Source organism: Aquila chrysaetos, chromosome 11 (assembly GCF_900496995.4).
Source record: "Aquila chrysaetos chrysaetos chromosome 11, bAquChr1.4, whole genome shotgun sequence".
Classification (NCBI taxonomy): Eukaryota; Metazoa; Chordata; class Aves; order Accipitriformes; family Accipitridae; genus Aquila; species Aquila chrysaetos.
In genome coordinates, this window is record NC_044014.1 from 30875751 (window position 1) to 30888610 (window position 12860).

At 42.4% G+C, this 12860-nt stretch overlaps 1 protein-coding gene across 1 annotated transcript; it reads right to left on the minus strand.

Moving 5' to 3' along the window:
• Window positions 1-11932, minus strand: LRIT1 (leucine rich repeat, Ig-like and transmembrane domains 1). Its single transcript, XM_030030354.1, has 4 exons — window positions 11588-11932; window positions 8532-8998; window positions 4603-4908; window positions 1-2101 (listed from the first exon to the last, which is right to left on the minus strand). Exons 1-4 carry the CDS (start codon window positions 11707-11709, stop codon window positions 1116-1118), a joined length of 1881 nt encoding a protein of 626 aa, XP_029886214.1. The 5' UTR covers window positions 11710-11932; the 3' UTR covers window positions 1-1115.
• Between the last annotated feature and the right edge of the window lie 928 nt (window positions 11933-12860).

Sequence of the window (12860 nt, forward strand, 5' to 3'; positions counted from 1 at the left end):
AGGGTTCTTGAACTTGTAAAATGCTTGAAACCCAAAAGTCCACACTGAGCCTCTGCCACCACTGATGCCATGGTGGAAGTATGGCTGATGTGTGCCTGACCGCATCGCATACCCCTGCTCTGCACAGAGCAAGGTATTTTCATGACCAAGCCACAAGTGCCTGGCTGAGCCCTCTGGTCTTCACCACCAGTTTTGTCAGGAGAGCCGGCAGCAATGACAGGGCTGGTCTGGGAGATTTTTGCAGAACTGTCTAATGTGGGTTTTTCAGTATGATTACAAAGCATTACAATGCCACACACAACTTGCAGAGTAGGCTATTGTATGATTTTAACTAGCACAGCTGATGTAAAACATACTCTACTAATTACAATACAGCTAGAAAATGCCAGCTAGGACTGATACTGAAAGACCTGTTCAAGAAAATCTTAAGAATAGTGTTTAGGGCCAAAATGCAATCACAAAACACTCTCTATTATGTATTCTTAGGAGTGGACTGGGTTTTGTCTCTTGATTTCTATCTATCTCCTTTGCACGTTTCTCTGAATTCAGAGCATAGAGCTGTCATTATGTTGGACGTAGTAGAAAGGGTTGATGTACCTCTGTGTTTAGTGATCTATTAAGCATCAAGCTGCATGTTTCATGCGAACAAGGGGGATGTAAAAGGTGAGGCTCTCAATCCTCACCTTCATAGATATTTATATTAAAATTAATAAACACTCCCCTGTTTGTCAACCAAAAGAACATCAAAAGAGCTGAGAATAAAATACTTAGCATATTGCAGAGCAGGTACTAAACAACACCAAGCAGAGCACGCTCAGAAATGTTGCTTAATGTCCTCACACTCAGTGTGCATGCTTCATTTTACAAAAATAAAAGTGGTCCAGGAGAATGAGGCCATTATCACAAAAGCTTTTGATCGGTTACAAAACAGCAAACCCCAAGTGGGATGAGCAACATGTTTCTGTAAAGCTTGGGCACCATCTACCCTCTTGCATCCTCCTCCAGAACATGTCGGAGACAGAAGCATTGACAAGGTAGCCTGCCGTGCTGGAGCAGAGTCGTGTACACAGCGACGTGCTTTCCACCTAGCAAGCCAACAATCAGCCTAGTTACTTTCAGCAAAAGTATTCATTAGGTTGCCCCTCTACCTTTGGTATTGCTTCTGAGTCCACGCTGGATCGGGCAGACAGCAGCCTGTTCGACTCATCGGGGGTATGTCTAGTCAAGTATTCTCCTTCCACGCCTTTCACCTTGGCCCCAGGAGACAGGCTTTCAAAGGTGACGTAGGACTCCTGAATTTCCTTGGGTTTCCGCACAAAGCATTTTTTGCAGCGCCTTTTCAGTGCTCCACAGCAGACCACCAGCGTCAGAGGAACAGCAATGACACAGGCCACACTGATGACAACCACATTGATGAGCTTCTGGGTCCCTCCTGCGCTGGCAACTTCGTCTGTGGAAAATATGATGCATTGCTCCTTCCTGGGGATCAGCCCTTTCACGCAGACACACATGATGTATTTGGTCTTTGGCAGCAGCCCATAAATGGTGACCTTGGTCTTCCCTGGCTCCACATTGATCCGCCGCATGTCTCTCTCTCCAAAGACAGCGTAGAGGACACTGAACACTGTTGTGTTCTTTGCCAGAGGTGCCTTCCAGGCCAGGGTGATGCTCTGGTCGGTGTCTCCTATCACCCTGACGGACCTCACCATTCGCTCCGGCTCCTGCTGACCGGTAGGCGGGCTCACCAGCAGGTTTCTGGGGTTGCTATCTTGGGCCACATCTGGGAGGAGGAGGCCCTCTCCGGTGCCCACTCCAGACCCCAGGGTAGGCACGGTGGAGGTGGTGATAATGTACCTTGCCACTAGCTTGTCATTGTAGGCAGCTGCCTCCATCCCACTCGCCTTCCCGCTCCATGCGCCTTTGGCATTAGAGTTGGGGTCATCTGTGCTTTCTGAGTCTGTGATGATGAGAGATATGAACGCCTCTGTTGCCCCCAGAAAATTCTTTGCTTTACATATGTACTCTCCAGAGTCGAGATAAGAGACTACAGGCAGGCCTAGAATAGACCAGCTCATGCCATCACTGGAAATCTCTTGGTGAACTGCAGGGAAGGAAAAACGTAAAATAAATGGCAATAATCAATAGAATCAATAACATGTTTTGTAAAATATTAAGATTTAATTAGCCAAATGTCTCTCAATACAGTAGAATCATCATTTCTTTTTGCCATCAAGAACATTACAAAATCAAAGTAAATCCAAGAAAAGGACAGTAACACTAAAATCAGTTTATGTTGTGATTTACACTGCTTCAGACTGAATATACGTGAAGCATTTGATGCTATTTCCTCTAAAGTGACGTACAGTTTGAAAACAAAACAGTAACGGTTCTTCCATTAAAAGAAAAAAAAAAGCTTAAAAGCTCTTAGGTAGCTACAATACTTAAAAGAGTGGAAGGAGTAGGCGGTAACACAATGTATTTGAACATTAGATGCAGTACTCTGAGTCACAGAAAATACAAACAGTGGAGATCTTCTTCTAAAAACCATATATAGACTAGTCTAGAGTATACGGAGAAAAATAGCTGAAAAATAATATCCCTTTTACTGCTAAATTAGTGCAGGTTTTTATATTGAGCCAAACACGGGGAAGTCTGATCAGTTACTACTGAAAAATATGTACACAGCTGAGTGTTGATTTTCTCACTTGGTTTACCAGGAGGCTAACACTAGCTTTTTTTGCTGTTTTCTATTTGTGCAGAAAAAAAGAGCTGGCGTCATGCAGAAGGGTAAAGCACCTTTGTTATTTAACCAGCCTCCTTAGGATGAGCACATACTATCTCTGCCCTTTCCCATTGAAAGGTAAACCAGGAAGATGTCTGAAAAGCAAAGGTAAGACAGGATGCAAACTTCTGCCAAGCCCTCCTGGAGCCAGGATCCAGCCTTGGCAACCAGGGCACATTCCAATGGCAGTGAAATACAATGGCAGCAGAAGTTACTTTTTCAATTTAATTATTTACTGAATGGGTATATTAAAAAACATAAAGCTACTGGTCTTCCTACAGCACTTCCCCATACATACAAACTGTGGGCTGTTTCTCACTCCTTTCTATTCAGAACACCAACATTTCAAACAGTCATATAGCATTGGCACAGAAGCTGCCATTGTTGAGAAATAATGTGTATTTTCAGCCAACTTTGTATTGAAAGGTGCTAAAGTCTGATTTAATGGGGCACAAAATACATCATTCTCAGTTGTAGCTCAAAGTAAACTCAACATACGCTTTCAGGAAAGCATTCTCTGTTTTGGTTTTTTGTTGTGGCTCTCTTTCAAGTGTAGGAGGGATGTTCGCAGCATGATGGGTAGACATTGTCATTATGAGGAGCAGCTCTGCAACATCCTGCACATCATGCACAACAGGGCAATGACTTGTGCAGATCCCAAAAAAAGGATATTTATTACAAGTGGTTCTACTGCTGTGAAAGAAAAATGCTCTCTCCCCTGTTCCTGTGCACCGAGGAGCCCTGTAACCCTTTGAAGCTCAGACCCCATGCTTAGCGATTTATCTGATGAGTTTAGACCCTCTTTGAAAGCCAGGGCCAGGCCTAGGATACAGTAGCATTCGGGGGAGGTTGGAGGGATGAAGGTTCAGGTGCTGAGCTAAAACCTCTAGGGCAAAAAGCTAAGGACGATTGCCTTGAGTGCAGCAAAGGTTTCTTCTCTAAATTGCCCACACATTAAAGGACCAACATTGCAATTTTAGGTCCAACTATTCTTGTAAATGGAAATTAAAACATGATCGGTCACAAAAACAGTGGCTGTTTGAAGGCTTCCCCCCACAAAAGGGGTGAGCACAGAAGAGGGACCTGGTCAGTATTTCTCCCACAGAGCATTTTCCCAAGAGTCCTTGTCAATCCATTAGAAAGAAACCATTTCTTGGAAGCATTGTCACTGAAGTATTGTATCCTCCAGCAGTTTAGTGGCTTTTTTCTCTTTTAATGTATCAGTAATGTTGCGTGTTTGCCACCTTTTCTTTCTTTGCCACAGCAGATTTGAATCCCAGTTGAATTCACATCAGGCATCTCTCTGCCAGAGACGTTTACTAACCAATTAATGGTGGCTCATCATTAGTCTCAAAAACCCATAAAATAATTCAGTGGGAAGCCTTTTCAGTGACTGAATAGCTAACTAATTACATTAAAGCAGCCTCTTGCTACAGCTGGACATATTTCATTTCTTCAGCTCCAACATATTTGCAGAAAACCCCTTGACTTGTCTCACTGCCACAGTTGTTATGAAACAAAGCAAAACCAACTTTTTACACATGATAGTATACATTTATCTGATGATATTTACATCAACATGTAAGTAATTTTATAGTCTATAGAAAATCACAATTCAGTAGTGAATTATACATGATACTATTGTGAATTATAGTGAATCTTAATTTCGCCCTGCTTACTTTCTGTTTTGGGTGTCTTTTATCAGTGGGAAGGATCTATTGTCATAGAAGCTTCCATTTGCTGAACAGTCTGTAGACAATAAAGATGCAGGTCTCCCTCACTCATTCCACGTGTACGAGAAAAGCTTAAACCAAACCCACCTGTGCCGTTTAGTTGAGCACCATCAGCTCTTCTCCAGCTGAGCTCAGGAATGGGCACCCCCGTCGTTCCACATCGCAGTAGCACAGTGCTGCCCAGGATGGTCTTTACTTTGGCTACGGACGTATGTACAACGGGGCTTTGACACTTCCTTAGCTCGACTTGGCTGAAGAGGACTCCTGCAAGGCTCCGGGGGGTGAAGCATTTCAGCCTGGGCTCAATGAATGCTATGTTAGGAGACTGGAAATTTAGGAAATGGACCATTTCATACAGACTGCAGTCACAAACCCAAGGATTGTCTTGCAAGCCTGTCAAAATAAATCAGAGCACTAAGTCACTCCAACAGCACCTTTTGTTTCTGCTACTTTTGTTTCTATTTTTCAGCAGGACAAACTGTAATAGGCTCCTAATCTGCCCTGCAAGGACTGCCAGTGCATATGCAGGGATATGGCAGGGGGGAGGCTGTCCTGCCCCACTGCTGTTGGCTGAGCTTGATGGATCCCATAGTTGCCTGTTAGTAGAAGGGAATAAATATGGCTTGCTAAAGTATCTCAAAATCTGGAACTGAAATCATATTCTATAAGTCCAAAGCAGGATTATTCATATCATGGAAACATCGCTATTTATGCACGTAAAGAAGCAAAACAAAGAAGTTATTGTAAACACATTTGGTTTCAGGGTGGAAAAAACAAGTAGCCATGGGGGAGGGTTGGTTTGGTTTGGGGTGTGGATTTTTTTTGGTATAAAAAGACTACGGAGTCTCCTCCTTAGACAAGCCAGGAAATTCTTCTCACTGAAGAATTACTAAAATATTAGCTAGATTGTCGTGCCAACTGTCAGGTTTGCAATAGGTATAGGTGATCCCACTTGACTGTAAGAGTTCTCTTCCACCCCTGTAATTCTAAGTTATTATTTTCATTATTTTAGTAATCAGTTGTTTTTCCTGAAATGCTAATTTACACTTGATAAGAGGAAAGAACTGTTTTAAGGATTAAATTGTATAATATACATGTTATGGTATATAAAAGAACATAAACAGACAATAACTATATTAAGAATATACACATAGAAAGGAGTATATTGAAGAACACACTCCTGTTTCAGTCCCAGAATGTTTCTCCTTTTCTTCTTTCTGCTATCCCAGTGTGCACCTATTGAACTCAAAAGCTGAAAAAAATGAGACATTACTCTATTAACAATAGTCCTGTGAAGATGGTACTGAAAAGGCAGAATTGGAACTAGAGCAATGCATATCCATGAACAGAAGTTGCTGCATTTTGATTAAATCTGTGCCATCCTACTTACAAATATTCACATTCACCTGTCCTATGGACAGTTTACGGTCTCTAATGACTTTAGCTAGCGGAATTGGCACTAGGGATATTTAAACGGTGTAACCCCAGGCACGCATTTGAAGCCTAAGCCAGGAGCACGGTGTCCCAGGCCTCCCGCCTGCCACAGGAGTGAGCTCCGCTCCCTCCAAGGGGGCTTCACCTCCTCTTTTCCACAGGCAGCCCAAGGACATGGCTTGGGGCTGGCAACTGCCTGAAAGTAAAGTACCAATACTCCCTCGATTCCTGGCAGGAGGAAAGGACAGCTGCCCACCCGACGGTGCCCACTCTTGCTGGCCCCTGGCACGCTGCAGCAGTAGTCATGCAAGCAGCAGCTTTCTGGCAAGAACCAAGTTTTGACACAGGCACAGAGGGTGCATCACAAGGCTCCGTGAGCATCAAGGGGCTGCTTGAATTTGCTAGAGTCAACAGAAACAGAGGGTTGATCAAAAGCCCCTGAGGTCTCAGCTAAACTGTTTCAAAGATTCTGCTGAAAAATCTCTTCCGAGACCATTGCATACCATCTTCCCTGGGCTTGGAAGAGGATTGGAAAGTGGTGGGCCTTGGCGGGAGGGCACTTCTTACAAATTAATGTATTAAAGTTAAGGGGACTAAATAAAGAATGAAAGTGCAGCTTGGCTTTGTTGGTTTATGGCATTTTTTGCTAGCAGCTTACTTCTGACTTCATGCACTAGATAACAATTTGTTCCAGATTCCCTGGCAGGCGCCCCAGCCGCAGCTGATGCCACAGCACCCCCAAAGACGCAGGGAGCCCTTTGCTGCCCCGCACAGCACAGTCCTGTGGGCTCACATGGGCAATCCTCACGTGCAAATGCTTGCAGCCTTGGCACACACTATCAGCTAGCAAGCTACCGCTGGAAGTACCCCTTCTTGAAATAGTCTACAAGCAAGGGCTCTGAAGAGGAGTCACAATGATGCACTGTAGACAAAGGAAGGGACTGAGGTGACTCTTTATTATTCATGGATTTTTTTATGCCTCCATGAGAAACAGTCATGAGCAGAGTGAAACAGAAACATGCAGCTGTGTTCTCCTATTCTGCTCCTGCGAGGGACATGCATTTCATATACCTGGTCCCTATGGGTGTCAACAGGATAGGACCTAGGAGCTGGAGCGTTTATACATTACCATATTAATCTTAGCATCATACTCATTTGCCTACATAAATTTTTTAGGATCCTGGCACAAGCAACCTGTGCACAGCTGGCTATGCAAACACTCAGGTTGGCCATAAGCATCGAGGCATGATCTGTTCTCAACAAAATACTCTCCTAATCTATATTGAATGGAATGACATTTTTACATGTAACTTGACTCTAAAAAATAAACGAAGAGTATGATCTAGGCAGTGTCTTGTCATGCCACAAATGAAATGGGCAATCCCAAACAGCCAGCTTTGGCTTAAAGAACTTGATACCGCATCTGGCAAAGCAAGAAGATGAAACACCTGCTCCTCTCCTGATGCTAATGAAACCTTAAACAACATCTGCTAAGGACACTAAAAGCTTTGTAGGTGGCAATTTGAGTATTTTTAAAGTCTTGTGTCTCTTTCCACTGCAATCTGGTTTTAAAAACTTTACCCCCCTAAATTTATCCAGCGAAGAGCAGCAGGTACTTCCCAGAGTGAGAGAAAACTTGCAATGTCTCTGATGAGATTATCAGCAAGTGCCTGAATTCCCATCCATGGCTGTAGAGGCAGTACACGCAGATGCACACACCCCGCAGATCAAACACAGTCAGTGGAGCTGGGTCAGCTCATAGCAAGTGAAGACAGCAGATGGCAACAACTCTGAACCATCATCAGCCCGCCGTGGATTTGAACCAGTGACGATGGCTATAAAACGCTAAGTAGTAATCCCCTGAACTAGTAAATGTGCTTGAAACCTCATCTGGGGATACAGCAACTGAGGATTCAAGACAGTCATTTGTAATATGCCCTCTGACACAAAAATAGACAATTGCCCCAAAGTCATACTTCTGAGAAGCCCAGAATTGGCACCAAAAGATGGATTCTTGTAACTTTATAACTTCCCTTGAAGGCAGCACTATCTTGGTGGCTTTGGGGAGACTAGGGTTTAATTCTGTGTGAACAGATAAACAAGGCTCTGGGAAGAGACAAACTGGCAGTCCTGACCCAGATTTTATGCTCAGTGATAGCTTTATTTCTCTTTAATTTGGACATAATAAATATACACCTTTTTATTTAATACTGCTTAAAATGGATCGATTCCATAGTAACTGTTATTAGAAAAAAGCACATGAATGATGTGGAGCTCTAATCGTACTTGTATTTCTGTCAGAAATGGCAGTGTCAATAAATAAAAAGGCCTTGAGCAAGAGTCACCAGTTTTCTGTTACAAAAATTCAAGCAAGTGATGAAGTTTATGGTGTAATAAGCCAGGTGTGGGGAGCCTGAGGTGAGTTTGTTAATGTGTAAATGAATCTGCACACTTTATATGGGGTATTAAATTGTACTCAGCAGTGTACTTGCTGTGGTAACCACAGTGGGTGAAAATGCTGCAATAAGATGCGGAGCTCTTGACATTTGTGCCCCCTGCAAAATGACAGGCACTTCTCTTACCTAGGATGATCTTGGAGTTATCGTTGGGGAAGTAAGGAACGGCCTGGAGGTTGGCCCAGGTGGCAATAAGAGCCTGAGGAAGAGTCATCAGCTTATTGCTAGACAGGTCCAGGTATGTGATATTCTTGACATAACGAGCAGCATCTGGAGGGATCGAGGTAAGTTCATTGTTGTGTAAATCCAGAAGCCTTAGCTGTGGCATGTCAGCCAGGGTTTCCCAGGGGAATGATATTAAGTCGTTCCCATCCAGCCTCAGCTCCTGCAAGCGACGAAGGCCCTTGAAGGTGATCCCACTGAGGCTGGCCAGGGAGTTATAGGGCATCCAGAGGTACTCCAGGTTGTGGAGTCCATGGAAAGCCTCTCCTGGCACCCTGCGGATGGCTGTCTTTTCTATCCGAAGCTTGGATGTATCTACAGGGATGTTCACAGGAGTGAGGGTCATCTCCGGGTCATTACACAGCACTGTCCTGGTGGGGAAACACAAACACATATGTCACTTTCTTGTATTTTGAAAAAGTTTTGAAACTTTATTTTAATGCAAGATTTTGATCTGCCTTTCTTTTTTCACAAGATTTCTTCTTGTCTTTTTTTACTTGCTGCTGATCTCTACATCATAACCATACGTGCATCAACTTGCAGCAATTCACGTGTACCTCTTGACTGCAGAGATTGCAGTGTTGTGCCTCTCGTGGAGTGGTGTGAGTCTGAGTCTGGCCCATGTAGTGTTCCTGCTTTTTTTTTCTTTCAATTTTGTTTTGAGTACTTATGATAGACAGCAGTGATAACATTCATGCACAACAGAGGACTCTAGTGCATGTTAAAATGAAAGGATCCATAAACTGAACAATAAAAGACATTTGAAAAGAAGCCTTACTGATGTGTGGGATGGCAGGAAGTAATACAGATTAAATACAGCACAAGATCTTTGGTTCGTGAAATGAGAATAAGAAAGTCAACTAACAACAGCATACACTACAGCAAGCTCTGCTTTACTATGAAATAGTCTGGAAGGTGTGTATAGATGGTAGCAGTCACTGCACCGCAGGCATATACAGTTATGAAAGTGAAAGTGCAGAAAATTAACTCTTTGGAAAATGCTATACTAAAAGCAAGGCAGATTTATGTGTCCAAATCATTCCTTCCCATTTCTAATCTCTAGAGGTCAAATCACGAAAACCCGATGCTGTATTTTCACAGCCTTTGTACAAAAAATTGTGACTTCTTTGACTTTGCCAAGATGTGGGATTGTAGGTAGCCATGAGGAATGAAGGGAGGCAAAATAGGTCTCTCAGACTGCACTTTAATTTGCCTATCAGCAAAGAGAGAAAGGCAAGTTCTTAACAAAATACAAAGCCACCTTGCAAAAGGTAAGTGGTTAGATAGGCATGTCCCACTCCACATGCTAAACAAGATACGGTAAGAAATGTAATGTGATCAGTCAAGTAACATTTTCTTATCACACTGCCTGGCTGATAAACAGAATATTAGAAAGCTGCCAAAACCAGATTGGGTTTGGCTGAAAGCAATTATTCCTCTACTATCAACAAAAACAAATAACATCGCAGAATTGCTCATGCAAGTTTCCTGGAGTTAAATGTTATTTGAACCTACAGTTAAATTGTTAATTTATAATCAAATCATAGTACATTACTCTCACCCAGCACTTTTATTGTGGCATTAAATCCTGCCCACCCTCAGCTGAAAGTTGATTTTTTGAGGAATAGAAAAATCTATCAAATGAGAAAAATCTATCAAATAAGAAAAATCCAGAAATCCTCTTTCAATGAAACATTTTTTTGTGTGTAGGCATGACACAAAACATTTGATAACAGAGACACTATGGCAGTAAAACTGTACTTCTCATAGTGTCCCTAAACTATGTCAGTGAGCACTAAACATTTAATCTATGGGATAATCTCCTTCTACTAGTGAGAAATATGAATCATAATGCAGGAAAAAAGGTGACATTATGCTCCTTAAGGGACTAATGGATATTTGCTTCATTATGTATCTCACCAAAACACACTATAGCTTTTCCCAGTCACTGAGAGAAAATTCCCATGGGAACTGTGACATTTATGGAGCAATAATTGGCTCTCCCGCTATTGCACTCCCTTTTAGCAATTGCAGACTACTTGTCTCTCTACCCCGCTTCTTACTGAGAAAGTTTCTGGTATGAAATCTATAGCACCATAAAAGAGATAAGAAATCAGATCTATTTAATGGGGATCCAAAATATAGGGGAGAGCCTTTCATTTCAGTACTGTGGTCTTGTCTAGAAAAAAATTCTTCCAAAGGATTTTGCAAATACTGTATCTCTGTCACAAAACTTCCTCTACTGTGAACATCACCTTATAAAACTGTAGCCTGTATTTCATTAAGTCAGATCATTACTTTATGATTATCCTTCAGAAAGACTTTTTATTACAGTCATCCAGAGAAATGTCTGTAAAATGGCATTGCATTCAAAAATGGATGTCCTTCTGGTCCTGTCTTCTTTTTTAACTGAAAGTTTCCAGTCTGAAAATTATCTTATTTTATTTTATTATTATTATTATTATTATCTTTTTTTTTTTTTTGGTTCATTCTCATCTAGAGTCTATCGCTTTGCCTAAAATCTCCAACTGAAGGATTTTTTAAGTAAATGGAATTGCACTTTTTGGTTCCACAACATGAACCAAATCTAGTTACACTTCAGAAACAAACCAGCAGAGCAGAATAAAGCCTTTTAAAACTAGCATTTTCAGCATAAAGGTAAAGAAAAAGAAGATGTTTTATAAATGTTATTCCCTTTTTGCCATTGCACCGGCAGTAATTATGTCACTTCTGTTCTCACAGAGGAGATGCCCAAAAGCTTTCTCTGAAATCAGCTTACTGTGTTTTCAGAAGCTAATCCTCTGCAAATAAAGCTAGAGTGCAAAGCGACTGGAAAAATAATGGACACAAAGTCTGGATGCAATATTTTCTCCTCCAAGCATCCTCACAGAGGAGAAGAAATAAAATCCCCGACAACCAGAGAAAGAGCAGCAACCCCCCTGGAGAGAGTATCGGCATACCTGGCTTTCGTCCCTTCGCTGAGGCTGTGGAAGGCGCAGCTGCACTGCGATGGGCACGAGCCGCCCGCCCGTGGCAGCCCTCCGAGCGTTAAGCAGCAGAGCAAACTCACCGCGATCCACATGGCTACCTGGGCATGGGAAGGACACCTGCGCACTAGACAACGTGGAGGGTTTCGCCTATTGTTTTATCCATTGACTGGTCACATCTTGTTAACTCCCTTTTGTTTTCAGCCACACTGTGATCTTCCAGCCTTCGCTGAGTCCATCAGATAAAAAAGGATAGGCAGGGATTAAGGATGGGGACTTGAGTTATTTTCATGAAGGTGCTTATTGCTTCCTGGAACCGTACGGACAGCATTTCTTCCCTCAGGGAGCCCCATCAAAACATCCTCCTCGGGCAATCTGTGGCTTTTGTGCAAGAAAAAAAGCAAATATACTTTTGGGGGACCTGCACCACAGGCAAGATAACTGTTGTCTGACCAGGAATTAGCAATAATTTACTTCCTCACAGGGAGTTGGGAATACTTAAAAACAGTTCCTTGTGCTAATGGAACGCAAGCCTCCTATATAAGAATACTAAAAATATATAGTGATACTATTAAAAGGCTTTATTTTCTTCTAAAAACTCCTAGTCTGATCAAGCAATTATTGAACTGTTGGCAACATGCCTGATATTACTAAACAATGAATAACCCAGTAAATATGCACATATTTCAGTTTATATCGGGGCTAGCACACGCCTGCAGGACTGAGCGCTGTGTTCTCACTTGCCGATACAGCAAAGCCCAGAGAAGGGACCATTTTTGGGAGCGTCCTCAGATGCAGGGCTGAGGGACAGCTTCAGGAATGCTAAGAAAAGCTCAGCTCTGTCTTAAGGACAGACCAGGACCGAGTGTCAAGTTATTTTTGCCCACTCCCCTTGAAGACAGTTGTTTCCCATCTATTAGCAAAAGCAGCCATAACTGCAAAGCTGATGGAGACCGGCCATTTTTTCAGCAGTCTTCATCTGACTCCAAAGCACACAATACATGTGAGAAAAGCAGACCCCAAATATGCACAAATACAGAGCTTAAGAAGTTGCTACATGAGATGGGAGCAGAATTCTATTCATACTAGCAAGGACATCTCATGTTTATAAAGACTATTATTTTCTGTTGAGTGTGAAAGTACATTAATCACTCACACCGCAAATGTGCAACACTCTCTTGAAAGTAAAAAGCTTTGGAGGAACTAATAGATGATTACTTTCAACCTGATCAGATTGCTACTCCCC